Source organism: Blastomyces gilchristii, assembly GCF_000003855.2.
Source record: "Blastomyces gilchristii SLH14081 genomic scaffold supercont1.1, whole genome shotgun sequence".
Taxonomy (NCBI): domain Eukaryota; kingdom Fungi; phylum Ascomycota; class Eurotiomycetes; order Onygenales; family Ajellomycetaceae; genus Blastomyces; species Blastomyces gilchristii.
In genome coordinates, this window is record NW_003101682.1 from 6,514,324 (window position 1) to 6,530,600 (window position 16,277).

At 47.2% G+C, this 16,277-nt stretch overlaps 4 protein-coding genes across 4 annotated transcripts; 2 read left to right on the forward strand and 2 right to left on the reverse strand.

The window, feature by feature from the left end:
• The first annotated feature begins 460 nt into the window (after positions 1 to 460).
• Positions 461 to 4,621, forward strand: BDBG_00687 (transcriptional activator protein). The gene is made up of 5 exons (XM_031719990.1): positions 461 to 938; positions 1,085 to 1,111; positions 1,195 to 1,268; positions 1,351 to 2,286; positions 2,362 to 4,621. Exons 1-5 carry the CDS (start codon positions 780 to 782, stop codon positions 3,935 to 3,937), a joined length of 2,772 nt encoding a protein of 923 aa, XP_031575958.1. The 5' UTR covers positions 461 to 779; the 3' UTR covers positions 3,938 to 4,621.
• On the reverse strand, positions 4,437 to 12,904 carry BDBG_00688 (ATPase). The gene is made up of 11 exons (XM_031719991.1): positions 12,695 to 12,904; positions 11,793 to 12,601; positions 9,375 to 11,700; positions 7,999 to 9,307; positions 7,716 to 7,922; positions 7,053 to 7,662; positions 6,625 to 6,989; positions 6,448 to 6,561; positions 5,599 to 6,389; positions 5,180 to 5,519; positions 4,437 to 5,080 (listed from the first exon to the last, which is right to left on the reverse strand). The coding sequence occupies exons 3-11, from the start codon at positions 9,842 to 9,844 to the stop codon at positions 4,934 to 4,936; spliced, it is 4,353 nt and encodes a 1,450-aa protein (XP_031575959.1). The 5' UTR covers positions 9,845 to 11,700; positions 11,793 to 12,601; positions 12,695 to 12,904; the 3' UTR covers positions 4,437 to 4,933.
• On the forward strand, positions 10,209 to 13,570 carry BDBG_00689 (C6 finger domain-containing protein Acr-2). Its single transcript, XM_002629397.2, has 3 exons — positions 10,209 to 11,050; positions 11,118 to 11,664; positions 11,766 to 13,570. The coding sequence occupies exons 1-3, from the start codon at positions 10,408 to 10,410 to the stop codon at positions 12,532 to 12,534; spliced, it is 1,959 nt and encodes a 652-aa protein (XP_002629443.1). The 5' UTR covers positions 10,209 to 10,407; the 3' UTR covers positions 12,535 to 13,570.
• Positions 13,571 to 14,077: 507 nt separating this feature from the next.
• On the reverse strand, positions 14,078 to 16,117 carry BDBG_00690 (uncharacterized protein; the record flags this gene model as incomplete). Its single annotated transcript, XM_031719992.1, has 7 exons — positions 14,078 to 14,579; positions 14,682 to 14,957; positions 15,041 to 15,164; positions 15,260 to 15,308; positions 15,378 to 15,451; positions 15,592 to 15,829; positions 15,932 to 16,117. 7 exons carry the CDS (start codon positions 16,115 to 16,117, stop codon positions 14,078 to 14,080), a joined length of 1,449 nt encoding a protein of 482 aa, XP_031575960.1.
• Positions 16,118 to 16,277: the final 160 nt, after the last annotated feature.

The following is a 16,277-nucleotide window of genomic DNA, read 5'->3' on the forward strand; positions in this document are numbered from 1 at the left end:
TTTTTTTCTTTCTTTCCCCTCTGTTTTTCTCTTGTTCTCTTTTCGCTGCTCTGTGTTTATTGTTTGCAATGATGATGAGACTGATGCCACCACCACACTACGATATGACAACTTATGCCATACCCACTTCTCGGGGTTTTAATGCTTTCATTCGTTGTCTGTTACACAAAAACGTTTTTTTGTATACCCGCTTCCATTCTCCTGTATTCTCATTGAGACAACCCCTCAAGGGTATTTATTTATGACTTGATGAACCAGCCGTACTAGTGATCAACAATACCAATTTGATTTTACCAGCTAGATTAAAGCACAAACATCCTGTAGCCAAACTGTGGTAAGTTGCGGCTGGAATCCGGGGTAACTGTGCACCCGACTCCACACCCGCGCTTATCCTCCCCACAAACGGTTGCACTAAACCAAATGCAGACTGCCAATCCCAAACCTAACTTTCCGTGAAGTTTGACGAACCTCACGCCTCCCAGGTTCCATCCGAAGGTGTGCGGAAAGAGAGCACACTGAGGGAAACAGAGCACACAGACACACTCTAGAGAAATAATGCGGGCAATCCTAGCGGCGCAAGACGACCACCGCCCCTAGTCAAGGTTTTAGAAAAGATGCATCCATTACCACCGCCACCAGCAGTATCCACGAGTACTTCCTGTCCGCCTATACTGCTATGCTCTCGTGCCTGTCGCTCGCAGAGGAAGACCACGATAACTACGATAACTACGTAATATCATTGTTGTTTGTTGTCGCTATATGTGAAAGACACACACAGCATGGCGGAGGAATCAGCTCATGCCAGTGCCAATGCCAATGGCGAAGTTGATGAGCGCGATCACAATCATTCGCTGGGTCGACAGCAAGCCGTGGACCTGCCAGCGCTGACTTCTACGGGGAGGGCGATTCAGGCTTGCGATCGGTGTCGGTTTAAGAAGGTGGGTTTTGTTAGGTTTGGATTGGATGGGGGTTTGATCTTGAAAGTGGATGAACTTGGGATGCAACGCAGTTGGATGGAATGCATTGGGCGCGGCAGAAAACACTATCGCTGACACGTGAAATGGTCGTTCATTTGGCTTTTTAGGTTCGATGCGATGGCACGGTTCCGACTGTATGTATAACTATCTACTTCATTCATTCCTATTCAATGGCCCTCTTTCGTGCATTCATTTACGCCCCGCCCTTGTGATACAGTGTGGGAGGTGCAAAACGGCGGGCCTCGAGTGCCTCACTACGGTCAAACTCAATCGCAAGTCCTACCCAAGAAGGTATGTACGCGCGGAGACCATGACATCAATTACAGCGGGGAACGGAACTGGGGCTAAATGGTGATGACGATTGGCACCGTAGCTATACCGAATCCATTGAAGAACGTCTGCGGCAGTTGGAAGCGGAGGTCCATAAGCTACGCGTGGGCAATGACAATAAAGATAAACGCATTAAGGAATTGGAAGCTTCTGGTGCAGCTTCTACTCCCTGGCAATCGACAACAGCCAATCGCCCTGAGAGTGTACCAAAGCTTGGCCCAAGACCAGCAACAGACGAGCCTCTTTCTCGGGAAGTCGGGCGCATGAACCTTGATCGAAGAGGGATAGGTCGTTTTATGGGATCTTCATCTGGGGTATTCTTTATAGGAACCGCTGAGCAATGTTTTGCCAACATCCCCAACCACGCTGCGAAGAAAATTGGGGATTCCTTGCTTAGGGTCGATGTGGATGATCAGTCGACCGAGTATCCCGTTCTTCATGCTGTTGACTCTGCGGCGACTTTGGCTCCGCTACCTCCCCGTGAAACTGCTGAGCGGTACATTGATGTCTGGTTCGATGCTTGGAGACACATTTTCCCCATTCTGCATCGCCCATCTTTCACGAATTCCATAAATCATCTCTATGACAGCCCTAGCTCTGAATGTGAACGCTCTGTTCGAGGGATTTTCTATCTAATGCTAGCCCTTGGTTGCCGTCATCTTTTCCTCACGGGTGATGCTGGTGGTGGAAAGCCCACTGTCAGGAGCAATCAGGAGGATATGGAGTATTACAGCCATTCATCTAAATACCATAATGATATTCTAGCACTAAATGATCTTACCACCTTGCAGTATCAGGAACTGCAGACTTTGTGGTTTTTATACACTGGAAAGCGCAGCTTGGCGTTTCAAATGACTGGGAGTATGACTCGCCTAGCGCTTGAGCTGGGTCTGCACCGACATACAAGGCGATTTCAGTTTGGTCCATTGGAGACGGAATTAAGGAAGAGGGCCTTCTGGGTGTGCTATATGCTTGACAAGTGAGTTAGGCTTCTCTTTATCTATTTCTAGTGGTGGTCATTGAACATATCTAATTTGAAACAAAATATGTATAGCTTTGTCTCCGCTATTCATGGACTGCCAAAGTCCTTTCGCGATCAAGATATCGATGTCGAACTACCTTCGGATGTTGACGACGATTTCGTCAACACAAGTGGCTACTTGCTTTCCCTACCAGGCGAGCCTACTGGGATGCTAACGTTCGTCTCGCTGATCAAAGTTGTTCGCATTCTTTCCAATACTCTCGAAATCCTGTACACTACAACCGATAGGAGACAAACGGTCACCAAAATCAAGATGATCGATAGATTGCTTGACCAGTGGATCCATACCCTTCCAGATCACCTTCAGCTAGGCCCAGACGCTTTTACACAACCACCACTGTCGGCAGATGGAGTTCTTACGCTTATCGAGCCATCAATTGCCTTCTTACATATATCCTACCTGTACACTCGACTTTCCGCGCACCGTGTTGCACTCTCTTTCTTTCCATCGCAACCACAGTATCGCACCTCGCTCATGATATGCATGGACGTCGCTAAAGAACTGACATTTTTGAATTCTCGTTCCCGGCGATGTTTACTCGTGTTCGATGTCAATCCCGGTTCACATGTTTATACTTTGTGGACATGCGGGTTGCTCTCTCTATTCGGCATACATGGATTTCAAAACGAGAATCAGAAGTTTGAACTATCCACGAAATCCAGTGATGACGCAAAAGCATCGCTGTCAGCGTGCGTCGATCTTCTCGATGCACTTGTGGCAGCTGGTCGAGATGGGGAGAAAGTTCGGTCCGATAATTTACGATATATATCAGCGGCGTTTTCGGATTGTCAAATCTCAGAGTCCAATACAATGAAAACCGACCAGCGCGAAACATGGCACCAACCACCTCCACCTGTTTTACAACAGCAGCTTCAGCAGCAATCAGTGGATATCACACATACACCGTCGTCCTCAAACCAATCACCCCCCGTTCCCACTCCTCCTGCGCATTTCCCCCAGTTCCCACAACATTCAATATACGGACATCCGTCCCCAAACAACTTACCTACCCCAGATACCCAAATGCAAAACTCTTCACAACCGCACCCACAACCACCACCCCCACATCCACAAACAGACATGCAATCCCCCGGCCTATCCCGCCTAGCCATGTCCGCCACCTCCCCGTCCTTTATAAACACCTTCAACATCGACTTTTCCAGCCCTTTCTCCCACCCTTACGACCGCATCTCCGATGCCTTCCCCCCATCCGCTGCTCCCGACAACGGCACCAACAACAACCAGCAAATCGCTTCTGGCTTAACACCCCCGGCACATCATCAACATCAGCCACACACACAACATTCCCAGCATCCGCACCAGCACCAGCACCCACACCCTCACCCTCATCAGCGCCAGCACTCGATGCGGCAGGTCTGGGATGACCCTGTCTTCAACTTGCCATCGATTATGCATGTGTCTGAGGCGGGGGATGGTGGGGATGGTGGTAATAATAGTGCTTCGTTTCCTATGCTGGATATTTCAAGTGCGGAGCCAGTTGGACTTGGGGATGGTGGTGGAGATGCGGGTGGGAGTGGGGCTAGGAACGGGGCGAGGAAGAGGGCTAGAGTTGGGTCGTCCGGTTGAGTTCTTTTCGTTCTCCTTTTGTTATGTTTTTTTTTGGTTTGATTTTGGGATTTGGTATTTTTGAGGGCGCTGGATGCTGGAAGCTGGATTGTACTTGGAGTTTTAGCTAATTGAGAATTATCTCCAATCTTTGTACATTTTTTGAGCTCTTGGCATTTTTTCCGTTTCCTTCCTTGTTTGCTTTAGCGATGTTGTTGGAGGATATATACATCTAGATATACATGTTTTGGGTTCCAAATCTCCTTATTTATTTACTGCTTATTATAGACCGCCCTTTTTAACCTTATTAAGCGTTTGCATTTCTTACTTTTTTGCCAAATTTTGAGGTTTTCTTTTTCTTTTTCTTTTTCTTTTCTTTTCTTTTCTTTTTTTTTTTAAAAAAAAAAAAAAAAAAAAAAATTAACACTGGACTCTCTATCGATTTGAAAGTCTAGGGAATTCCTCACCTCTTAACTCCTCGCCCCTAGCTGGCCTTGCGGCGACCTAGGGAAGGATGGGCAACAATACTTATTTTATTCTGTGGCACGAAACAAAAGGAGGAGGGGAAACCGTTACGATGACACTTCTGGCGTATGTACGACGACATGATGCTTTGATATCTATCTATCTATCTATCTATCTATCTATCTACCTATCTATCTATCGGTCTATACCCCTATGTATGTGTACACACCGGGAATTTTGAAATTCTTTGTCAGAGGGCATAGCCTAACTTTCCCTACCACCACGTACCAAATGTGAAGCGATATGAGCAAGAAATCAATCGCTTAAGGTGGGGCGAGCTTGCGGAGGATTTTGGCTTCCAAGCTTCCAATGGATATACCGAATAGTACCGGGTAGGGACCTAAAAGCATTCTGGCTGAGCCAAAAACTATGGTTTCCTAGCAGGTCATGGCGCTGATGAATGTATATGGACATGCCCTGGTAGTGTTGCGGTTGGGATGCGTGCACCGAGCAGACCCGCACGCGGAGGTGTAACGATTGTGGTTCAACCGCTCAACTTTTAAACCTCTTGAATGGTTTTATCACGGAAAAGATGTAGACCAGCAGATACACGATGAAGTAATTAGCGATCATGAAACCGATGAAGATGCCTAGGTATGGCCAGCCCTTGGATGCCGATATGTTATTTTCGGCCAGGTACTGAATCATTAATTATTAAGGTTAGCTCCATGGCGTTTGTGGGATGAAAGTACTTAAAGAGAGGGCCAAAAAAAAGGTGGGGGGAAAGTAGCTATTAACCTCATCACCATATTTATAGGAACAATACTGGCAATCTCCCTTCCCATCAGGATTAGCCAGGTATCCCAGAGCAGTAGATATCCATTCGCCAGCATACTGCCCGCAAGTTTGGTTTGAGGGAGCGTGGAAAGTAATCAACTCGCTTGCGTCGCAGGTAACCTCGGCACCCTTCATGATCATAGAAAGAATACCTCCAATCCAGTAGGTAAATGGCGTCAAGTAATACATGGTGTAGGCCCAGAAAACCGGCATCTCGTCTTGAGGCTGCAGTACACCATTGAACAACTCGCACATGACAAGGAAAAAGGGCATAAGGTTGGCAGCCATGACAGCGTCGGTACTGGAGAAGTTGTTAGTATGGCTTCTTCCCCTTGCATGATTTTATTACAAACGGTTTCATATTAGTTGGGAACACGAACCTCATTGCAGCAATCCATTGGCCCCAAGACGTTGAGAAAAGATGGAAAAAGATAACCATGAGATATGTATATCCGGCAGAAGCACCAAGAGGGAGTCCCACGGAGTAATAGAAGATGAGGTAAAAAATAGTTCCTCCGACAAATGAATACGGTATCTCAGATAAGATTTGAGCGGTAGTGAAACTAAACCATCCGTATATCCTGCTAGGATATTCGCGTTCTTCCCACATATCGCGACTTTCGATGAACTTCATCGAGGTTCCGTTGACAAACTCGGGGACAAGCATGAGGATCAAGAAACAGGAGAAAGCTCGCGATTGCATGTCTGTCTCGCTGTTTCCGATTTGGAGGTAGGTGAGACCGTTGAGTAAAGCGTGGATGGTAGACGCATAAAGCTTTGAATAGGTGTATTCAGGAGACCGCCAGTAATGTCGACTCGTACGCTTGGTGAGCTGGACAGTTTGATCCCATGTCGAGGCGGCGAATTCCTTCTTGTCGCTTATTTGGCCGAAACCATCCCCTTCATTTTTGTAGCTGCAAATGGCGTCGACTTCCTCCTGGACTTCGGACGCCTCAGGAGACGCTTTCCATACCTCGTTCCAGTCTATATCTTTCCCCTTCGCTTTACATACTCCGACGCCAACTTCGATTAATAGATCAGCAACATTCTTTCCGTCTTCAATAGCAATACCGTAACGCTCAAAATAATCGCAAATAGCTTTCCCAGCAGGTCCAACCTCACCGAAGTAATAGACATTGCCTCCGGGGTTGAGCGCAAGAACTCGATCAAACTATAGTTTTGTTTAGCCAAAGCACAAGGACGATGGGGGATAGTGGGAGAGAACGTACGACTTCAATCTGCTGATGACTTGCTTGGTGGATAGTGCAAACAATAGCAAGGCCTGCATCTGCGAGCTTCCTCAACAATACAACGATGCTAAAAGCACCTTCACTATCGAGACCCTGTTGTTTGCAAGTGTTATTTGCGGCGTTTCAAATGATAGAAGGGCAAGGGGAACTACTTACGCTAGTAGGTTCATCTAGAAACAGAAGATGGTTTGGTTTGGCGCAAAGCTCAACACCAATAGTTGTCCTTCTCTTCTGCTCTATGGGAAGCGAGCCTATCACAGCATCTTGCAGCTCTACTAGTTCCAGAGTCTGCAATACCGTGTCTACATAAGCAAGCTTTTCCTTGCGTGGTATTTCGGCTCCCTGACGCAGCAAAGCAGAAAATTCGAACGCTTCTCGGATGGTACTTGTCTTGTCCTGGATATCCATCTGCTGACAATACCCAATTTTTCGACGAAAGCTGACATCTGGGGTGTGGCCATTTATCATTATATCGCCAGTCACCGTACCGGCGTTTTGACGCTGAGTCAGGGTGGTTAACACTATTTCGGGGAGACCATGTTAGCTGCCTAAAACCAAATGCCTGGAGTGTGTGTGTTGCTTACATGTTGATTTACCAGCACCAGACGAGCCAACTAGTGCAGTTAGCGACCCAGGTCTGCAGTATCCAGAGGCGTTATTCAACAGAACCTTCTCCGAGTCGCCTTGTCGGACTGTATACTTCAAATTTCGCCATGCGAATGCTGATTGCGTCTTTGCAATTTGATCGGAAGTGCTAGTAGTGCCCAAGTTTGTCGTCGCTGGAGGTACTTTGTGGTCAACATCGAATGCCTTGTTTTCCTCATCGTGACCTACCGCGCCGCGTTGACTATTTCTCTTCCTGTTATATGTAACAGCACCAGCAGAACCGTCATCCCACTCAACAGTCTCGCAAAGCCAGGCGTTTAGAGCGGTAAAAGCGACGGTAAACAGAATCAAAATGCCAAAGTTCCTCCACACATTATGATAATAGAAACCATATTTGCTGGCTAGGAATGTGTCACCACTAATTGTTAGCTGTCCCGGTATATTCCCTGGGCCCGCGCAAGTTTGGTATAACGTATCTGTGTAATCAGGACCTGAAGGGATAATCGTTCCAGGCTCGCATTTAAGTTCTAGATTATGAAACTCATTGGCCATGCATGCTTCGAATGCAAAAAGGGCGGGCGTGGTATACTATGAAGATAGTTAGCAGGAAATGAGTTGGAGCACATATTTGTTTTACTTACCGCGATCCATCCAACCCAAGGCACTTGAGAAATAAGTCGGTTTAGAGGGAGCAGATAGCCGCTGTAGGTAATGGCAATCAAGAATCCCACGCTACAGTATCGCAGAGCAACTTCGAAACTGGAGAAAGAGGCAAATAACCGGAATTGTGAAGTGTAACAGATAGTATGGAGGTATGAGATGAGGAAGAATATGAAGAAAGCACTAGCCTACACACACATCATTGGTTAGCAACACAACGATGCCATTGAGAGTTAGGAGTTTCTTGGTAGAAAAGTGACTCGCCTCCATTTTCAAACCAGCAATAAAATAGACGACTATAGAAAATACAACCGTCATAATGAAGACTGTGACGAAGTCGAACAAAGTACGGGCAAACGCAACCGCGCTTGGCCTCACAAAAGCGAACCTTTTCTGACGGCTAATGATATCGCGACCTCGGATTGAGTCCTCAAGTTCAGCTAGTTGAATCCATGGCAGGGTGAGAATAGCATAAAAGATGAAGCCTCCCCGGGAAAAAGCACCCTGAATATTTGCTGGAAGGTCGTAGAATAGTGACGAGATCAAAAGTCCTAGCACAATTGAGCTGGCCAGTTTCATGTACAGATGTGCAGGATATCCCTTAAGGAGCCACCACTGTCGTTTCGTACACACCACAACTTGTTTTACCAGCGATGTGTTGTAAACTGACTTGGCGGAAACAAAACGGGATTTCTTTTGTTTGGCAAAGGCTGTAAAGCTTTCCCTGCAATCGGATCCGCAGGTTTGTTGAATTCGAGTAAGGTCGGTTTCGTAATTTTGGATATCCTGCTGAACGGCTTTGAAATATTCGCTTTCCTTGAACGCCTTTTCTAGCTCAATTGCCCCTTTCGGAGCTCGCTTCTCGTACCCGTCCCGGAAAGATCGCGTTTCGGCCGATGTTATGCCAGTCAGGAAATCCGTGATGGTTTGTCTGGGATGGCACTTATAGCCCAAGTCCTCGAAGTAAGATTTCGCTTTGTTCGCAGGGCCCTGGTATAGCATCCGGCCTTGGTCGATAATCATAACTTTGTCCGCAAAGTTGTAAACGGCGTCGGATGCCTGGTAAAGCGTCACAATGGTCGCCTTACCACAAGTGTCCGTCATGATTCGAAGGCTTCGAGCGTAATCGACTGCAGCGGCAGCATCCAAGCCACGAGTAGAATTGTCCCACGCAGCTACTGCCGAATCGGTGGCCAAAGATTCGATAATTGACAGGCGTTTCCGTTCGCCGCCGGAAATACCACGAATATACTCATTTCCAACAAGTGTCCCCATAACGTGAGATATACCAAAAACTCGACCATACAACTCCAGCATCTCCGAGATCCTATGCCTTAATCGTTTTGGAGTCTTACTCTCCAAGGCAAATTCCAACGTCTGGCGCACAGTTAATGTGGGAAAGTGAATATCCTCTTCCGGGATATAGGCGACTTCGCCCCTGAAATGTTTCGAAATATCCTCTGGTTTGAGCCCGGAATAGTCAAGCGATCCAGTCACGCCTAAGAACGAGGAGTGATGATTTGCTATGGTTCGCAAAAACGTCGAACACCCGGCACCCGGACGTCCCAGTACCCTTGAACGGGGGGGAAATGTCAATGCTTGGTTCTAGTCAAGGTTCAGAAGAGGAGGGAAATACACACAACATAATTTCTCCACTGCGCACCACCCCGGAAAAATCGTTGATCAGAGGTCTTCCATCTTGTAGCTTTGGAGGAGCAATCCACCGTTTGATTGTCCACTCATAGACGTCTTGAAAGGTGCATGTCCTCCAAATTGCGTGTGCTAACGTCTTCACCTGCGCATGCTCGTTCCGCACCCCCCAAGTCGACACGTTCTTGAAACACACTCCGAGCCGACCAATCGGCTCGCTGCCCACAGATTTCACACTGCGTTCTCTAAAGTATCTGTCAAGGGATGAATGGGGTTCAGGATATTCAGTGTGTTCCGTTTCAGAGAACTCAGTTAACGTCCGGTGTAAATCAGCCAAAGTTTGCTCATCCTGCTGGGTTGGATGCACTTGGGGTTGCGAATCATTTCGGTGCTCGGTGGCATAGCGAACACGTTCGCCATGAGTTGGAACACGAGACAGTACCGGCACTGTCAGCGGCATGACTGTAGAGCTGAGGACCAGACTGTGTACTCGTCATGAAATATATACCAGTGCGACTGAGAGATGGTTGAAACCTCCATTTTGCTTGAGGTACCGAAAACGGTCTTGTATATGACATTGCAAAGAATACGCCGAAGAAGGGGACAAGAATAAAAATTACAAACCAAAGCCACCCGACTCCAAACTCTTGAGTGGGCCAAACCTAACTTCATCGAATTGGTTTTTACCGAGAAAGGAAGCCAAGCGGAGGACTTGCGACCAAGGTTTTTGATGCCAAGCCCGGGCCTTTTCTGATAGATTGCCGAGAACATTTCCACGCCGAGAAACTAAAACCTTCGACAGCGACGTGACGTGAGGCTAAACCCACGGAGGCAGCCAAGACACAGCCCTAATTCTGACCAGCTACTACCGTGGGCCAGATTGCAGTGGCGAGATAACTAACTTCTAATTAGCCGATTCATCATAACTTGATCTGATCTCCTCGTGGACGGGTTTGGATTTATTTCTCCCAACTCCTTCCATTTCGATATTAAGCTGGTAAATGTTAGTGACACATTAGTTTGATGGGTGGGAATGATGTCGATTGCAGAGGCGCTCTTGGGAGAAGGAGCATGCTTTCTCTAGGCACGACAGCTTGGACCCCCTCGCCGCTCCAGGATCCAGCTGTCAGCCAAGCCTTTTCGAGCAGTCCATGCTATACCTGTCGGCGCCGGCGTGTAACATGCGACCGGCTGATTCCAACTTGTCGAAAATGCGATAAGGCGCAGAAGGCATGTTTGGGGTATAAGAAACCACTGACTTGGGTGCATGGTGTTGCCAGCCGGGGAAAGATGATGGGATTGACATTTGACGATATCACGGCGAACAAGTCCTCGCAAGCTACCTTAGTGAATGGCATTGCTGGGCCAGAGGAGCACAATTCTGCAGAATCTTTCCCCTTTGGCAGTTGCTGTTTCGGTCCCGCCCACGATGCATCCGAGGTACTGCCGGGCAATCCGGGATCCTTTGAGTCATGGCCGCTGTCGTCAGTCAGAGGCGCCAATGGCCCGGAAGAATGCCAGAAAGCAGACATGGCATTGTCAGAATGGGATTCGAGTGATCAGCGCAGGAAAGACCAAATTGAATGCTATTCCCATATCCCGCTGACCCTGATAGATCCTATTTTTCAAGGCTTGGACAAAATATCGCGATACTATCTCACATATTGTGAGTCATCATCGTTGCGTTGGATTGGCGATTTTCGCAGACATGTTTTTGCTAACAAATCTAGAAGTTGATCGCAAGTTTTGTAAACTGATGGTACTTTTCGAAGTCCCTCACAAAAACCCCTATCGCCGTCTTATTCAGATGGTTAATGTTTCTTCGGGTGTGTGCGCTGCAATGGCTGCAATAGGCGCGTGCCACCACCTGCATGTTCTTCATTACTCGGACCAACATCCACTTGACAACCACTACTTGAAAAGTAAAGCGCGGTCGTTAGAGGATGGCGAACAGTTTGCACGCTCGCCCAATGCAAAAGTACGAGTTACTTATCAACATCTATTACTTCTGAAGCATCGAGCACTTAGTCAGCTAGAGCAAAATTTGTCGAATCCCGAAACCCGAGGGCAGGATACATCCATTGCTACTTCACTTCTCCTTATGGTTCTTGACATGGTGGAATCAGGCCGGGGGACGTGGAAACTGCATGTCGAAGGTGCTAAGAGGTTGCTCCAGAGTCGTTTCAGCCCACTTGGGGAGATAGACGAGGATGGGTCACCACGAGTGCCTTGTGCAGCGTATGATAGCTTTAATACGTTCCTAGCAGGAAGCTGTATGACGTGCGTATAAATTGCACACAGACCCTTTCTAGCATGCTATATTTTTTCTCGCCCTTGGTCAGTAAAGATAGTGTTTATACCTAACACGCTTTGTTTTTTAGCTTCGACATCATGGGATCCACACTTACTCCGTCTGGGAGTTGGTCTGAACCGGTATCGTCACAACTCATAACTTCACCGAATCTTTTATCTGACACGGAAAAAGAGGTTTGGCTTGGTTGTCCGGGTTCTTTGCTGCACATAATCCTCTACATTTCCTCCCTGCGACATGCGGGCAGCTCATCACAAACCCTCGGACCGAAAGTAAATCTCTCCACAATTTTGTCCCAGATTAATGCCTTTGACCCTGAACGTTGGACGCGAGAAGTCTATCATTCCATGTACGCAGGCACGGAGTATCCCTTTCCTGACCACCATTTCTCAAAAGAGTCATATTGGAGACCTCCTGAACCTGCGGAAAGCAATAGCCCACTGTCAGACTCAGACGCACTATTACACCTTGCTTCAGCGTATAAAATAACAATCACCCTTTACGCAATCCGGATCCTCCTGCACCCCTCACCTGAGGAATGCACCTTCTTTGCGGAACAGGTCACCACAGTCCTAACCCATATCTCACTCATCCCTCCGAGCTCTGAGCTGTTCAAGAGCATCCTGTGGCCGACGTTCATAGCGGGTGCAGAATGCCGCTGCCCAGAGCAGAGGGCATGGTTTCGCGATAAATTAGACCATATGTGGCGCCAGTGCTGGACTGTAAATATACGGGAGGCCATGCGCGTGTTGGATGCGATTTGGAGTCGCGAAGATCAACACGATGGGGACTGGGCGGAGTACTTCGATCGGTTTGGTGCTAACTGGTTATTTATTTGATTGATGAGGAGGTATGTTTTTCCAGCGATGTGATGAGGAATTGAAATTCTCCATTCGAGAGAAATGGCTGTGAAATATCTCAGAGTCAAATCCATGAGTGGGATAATGGGAGTTTGCGCGGAGCCTCATTCCTTAAACAAAGAGACTAGTGAATACATACCATACCATACCCTCTTTAACAACATTGTTTCCATCGAAGTTCACATATTCCTACGAAGATTTTCATACTCTCAAGTGAGACATATGTCCCAGCACAAAAATTGGCTTGTTGATGCCGATTTGATTGATTGGATGTGACGATAAGCTGAATGGGCGTAGGAAAGGAAGTGGACAAGTTGTAGGTATGGTATGGTAGTTATGGTATGGAGGAAGGTTGGGTTGTGCAGCTTAACCAAGGTCTCTCCCCTGCATGCGCTAGAAATCTATACGGAGCCTTGGTACCGGAAGCTCAGTCAATTCCGACCCTTTACTGGGTAGGCCCCAATTCGGCCCCAAATGATAGGGGTGTCACCCTTGGCCGCTCAGCGGAATCTTAGGCATTGTGCCCCTAAACTGCCCCTAAATATTTTGGGGCTGGTAAATTTGTAACAGATATACCATTCCACTTATACCCCGACACCACATACTCTCCGTAACTACTATGTAAGTTAGTTAGTCAACCTACTTGTTTACAATTCTTGGGCCAAGAGTTCACCTTCGTAATGTAATAGATCGAAAATATTGAGCCTTCAGTCTCTCATACAGGCTGGTACTTTCAAAGACCAATCCTCTTCATACGTTTTCCGAAATTTCGAGAAGGGTAAAGGTAACTATCTAAGGAAAAACCGAAATGGAACCCATCAAGATCTTCGATGGCGGGTAGACAAAGAGCGGCAAATGTTAAAAAAAAGGCCCAAATATTGAAAGGCCTCCCACACTGGGAAAATTACCTTCTAATGGTTCCTAAAAAAGGTCCCTATCGACAAACTCCTCCCTGTTCCAGATGATCTTGGTGACTTTAATAATAATAAGCTTGTCTGGTAACGTTATTATCAACTGTTCATCCAACATGACCGTGAAGATAATCTCGATTTTACACAGTACAGTACACCCATAGCCAAGAGGACAAGAGCAAAATCCAAGACCGGCTTTTGATTGAAGGAAGAGTATTACTACTACCTACAGCATAATCCGCTGAATTGATCAAAGTCTTTACCTACCTAGGGTAGACAACTATACTCCGTATATCATTCCCACATGCTATGGCCCATCTAGTTATCCACCGCGTGCAGTAGCGCTGTATAAACCATATTCCTTTTTTTCGAGATAGGGGGCCAAGCAGCGTGCTCCCCTTTTTTCTTTCCACCTCCTAGAACTAAGTGTTGTCACACCAACGCCATTACAACCCCCAAAACCCATATATTTAATCTTCCAATCAATAAAGAATGTTACATTCCACTTAAGAACAAAAATGGAATGGAAAAAAAAAAAATAATAATAATAATAATAATAATAATAAAGAAAGGAACGCCCCCAAAACAACACCCCTTCACTTCCCCCTCAATCAATACCCATAATAATTCACAATCTCCCCCCCAGCCGCCTCCTTCAACCTCCGATTCTCCCTCTTCAACAACGTCCGCATCCACCACGCACACACAATCGCCCCAATCGCAAACCTCGGCTTATCGTAATTCGGCCACACATATGCGCCGTAGATGTACCCAATCTGGCCCGCAACGTTGTGCATCGCAAGCACCACCGCCCGCTTCTCGCGTGTCTGCGACAGCGTCGACGACACCCAGCCGATTATCACCGAGTTGACCGAGTAGGCGCCGACGGGGAAGATGAAGCAGGCGATGTAGCGGCCGGCGGTGTTGAGCGTGGACGAGGCGATGATGAAGCCGACCATGGCCACGCCGAGGCCGCCGGTGATGTGCCAGGTGCGCTCGTGGTGGCGGCCGGAGCTCCAGCCCATGAAGATGGCGCCGGCGGCGGCGAAGATGAAGGGCGGGCAGGTGAGGAGGAGGGTTTCGGTTTTGGGGTAGCCGAGGGTTTTGATGACACTTTGTTGTGGTGTTGTTTTTGTTAGCTGAGTTCATTTCAGCTCAGATTTGACTTTCGCTCGTTTTATTTAGGAGGTTGGGAGTTCCGGGTTGTTAACATACGTTGGGAAAAAGCTGTTGAAGCAGCAGGCTGCCAGGTGGAAATTCTGCATGAGGCAGAAGATCCATGTGCGCTTGTCCCTGGCCGCTTGTCGCAGGCCTTCCATGACAGGGATCTTCTGTGAGTTGCCCTCGCCCATTGTGTCCTTTTCGACTCGATCGTGCGCGAGTTCACGTTCGCGTGCGGTGAGCCATCGGGTCGTGCTGGGGGTATCTGGTAAAAAGAAGAAGCCTCCTAGTGCTACTACAGTGGTCGCGCATCCTTCGATAATGAATAGCCTAGGAGGGGGGAAAGAAAAGGGGGTGGTTATTTTAGCTGAATCGCTTCTAGGGTTGGAGGTATACGATATGCGATAACATACCATCTCCAGCCCGAGATGCCTCTTGCGTCATCCAGACCCTTGAATACACCTGCAGCAATTAAACCGGCAAATCCTGTTGCAAGAATCTGTGCGCAATATAAAACGGCGATTCGAGCGGCAACCTCTGTTACAAACACACAGGCGTTAGAGGAGGTACTAACGGTCTATGAAAAATAGGTAAAAAAACCTGATACAAGGAAAGAAGGAATGTTTATGAACCTTTGCGAGTATAAAATATGGCCAGAAGATATGTCGCTCCCGGGTAAAACTAAATACGAACATTAGATCAAGAAAGAACTCGGTGGTTTTGTTTGCCGAGAATAGGATCTGTACTTACTGGTGCCTCAGTTACCCCAAGCAAGAAACGGCACACCACCATACCAGAGTAGGATTTGACCAAGGCCGTACAAGCTGATGAGGAATTAGTCTCTTTTCTAAATTATCTCGAACTTGTAAATATCCGAATATTGCTTTTTTTTTTTTTTTTTTTTTTTTTTTTTTTTTTTTTTTTTCCCAAAATAAACTGCTAGTTAAGTTATATGTAAACGAACCTGACACAATTGACCAAACAACCATCCACGAGCTCATATAGATACTCGGTCTGACACGGGTAATCAGCATATTGCTGGGGATCTGCATGAGAACGTAGCCGACGAAGAGGATGGAAATGGTGGTGTTGAATTGGTATTCGCCCTCCATGCCCAGTTCCTTCTCGAGATCGTCTAGGCGTGCCTGGGCAAGCGTGTTGCGGTCGATATAGTTGAGGAAGTACATAAAGACCAGCATTGGCTGCAGATACATAGATAAATATGTTAGCTGCCACTGGGCTTTCTCATGCAAGTAAGAAAGAATATCTTATTAAGAGAAGAATATGAAAAGAGGAAGATAGACCATGATTCTAAAATCCAGCTTGCGGACCAGACGGATTTCCTCTGGATCTGTCTTTTCAGCGGCACCGGCATAGTCGCGATTGACAGCCACGCCTTTCTCGGGGAAAGATTCGTTGTGGTCCATTGTCTCCTTGCTGGTGTCTGCGGAGACAACAGCGTCCTTCTCGTCATATTTGGTGTTGGCCATGATTGAGTGGGGAAGATAGATAATTCGCTTATGTTTCGCTGGCCAGCAGAGGAACAAACATTGGCCTGCCGAGGGATGTACATGTAAATGTACTAAAGGACGCGGATGTCAAACAGGAGGCGAGCTGGGGGTTATTTTTATTGATTTGCTAAGAGAGACT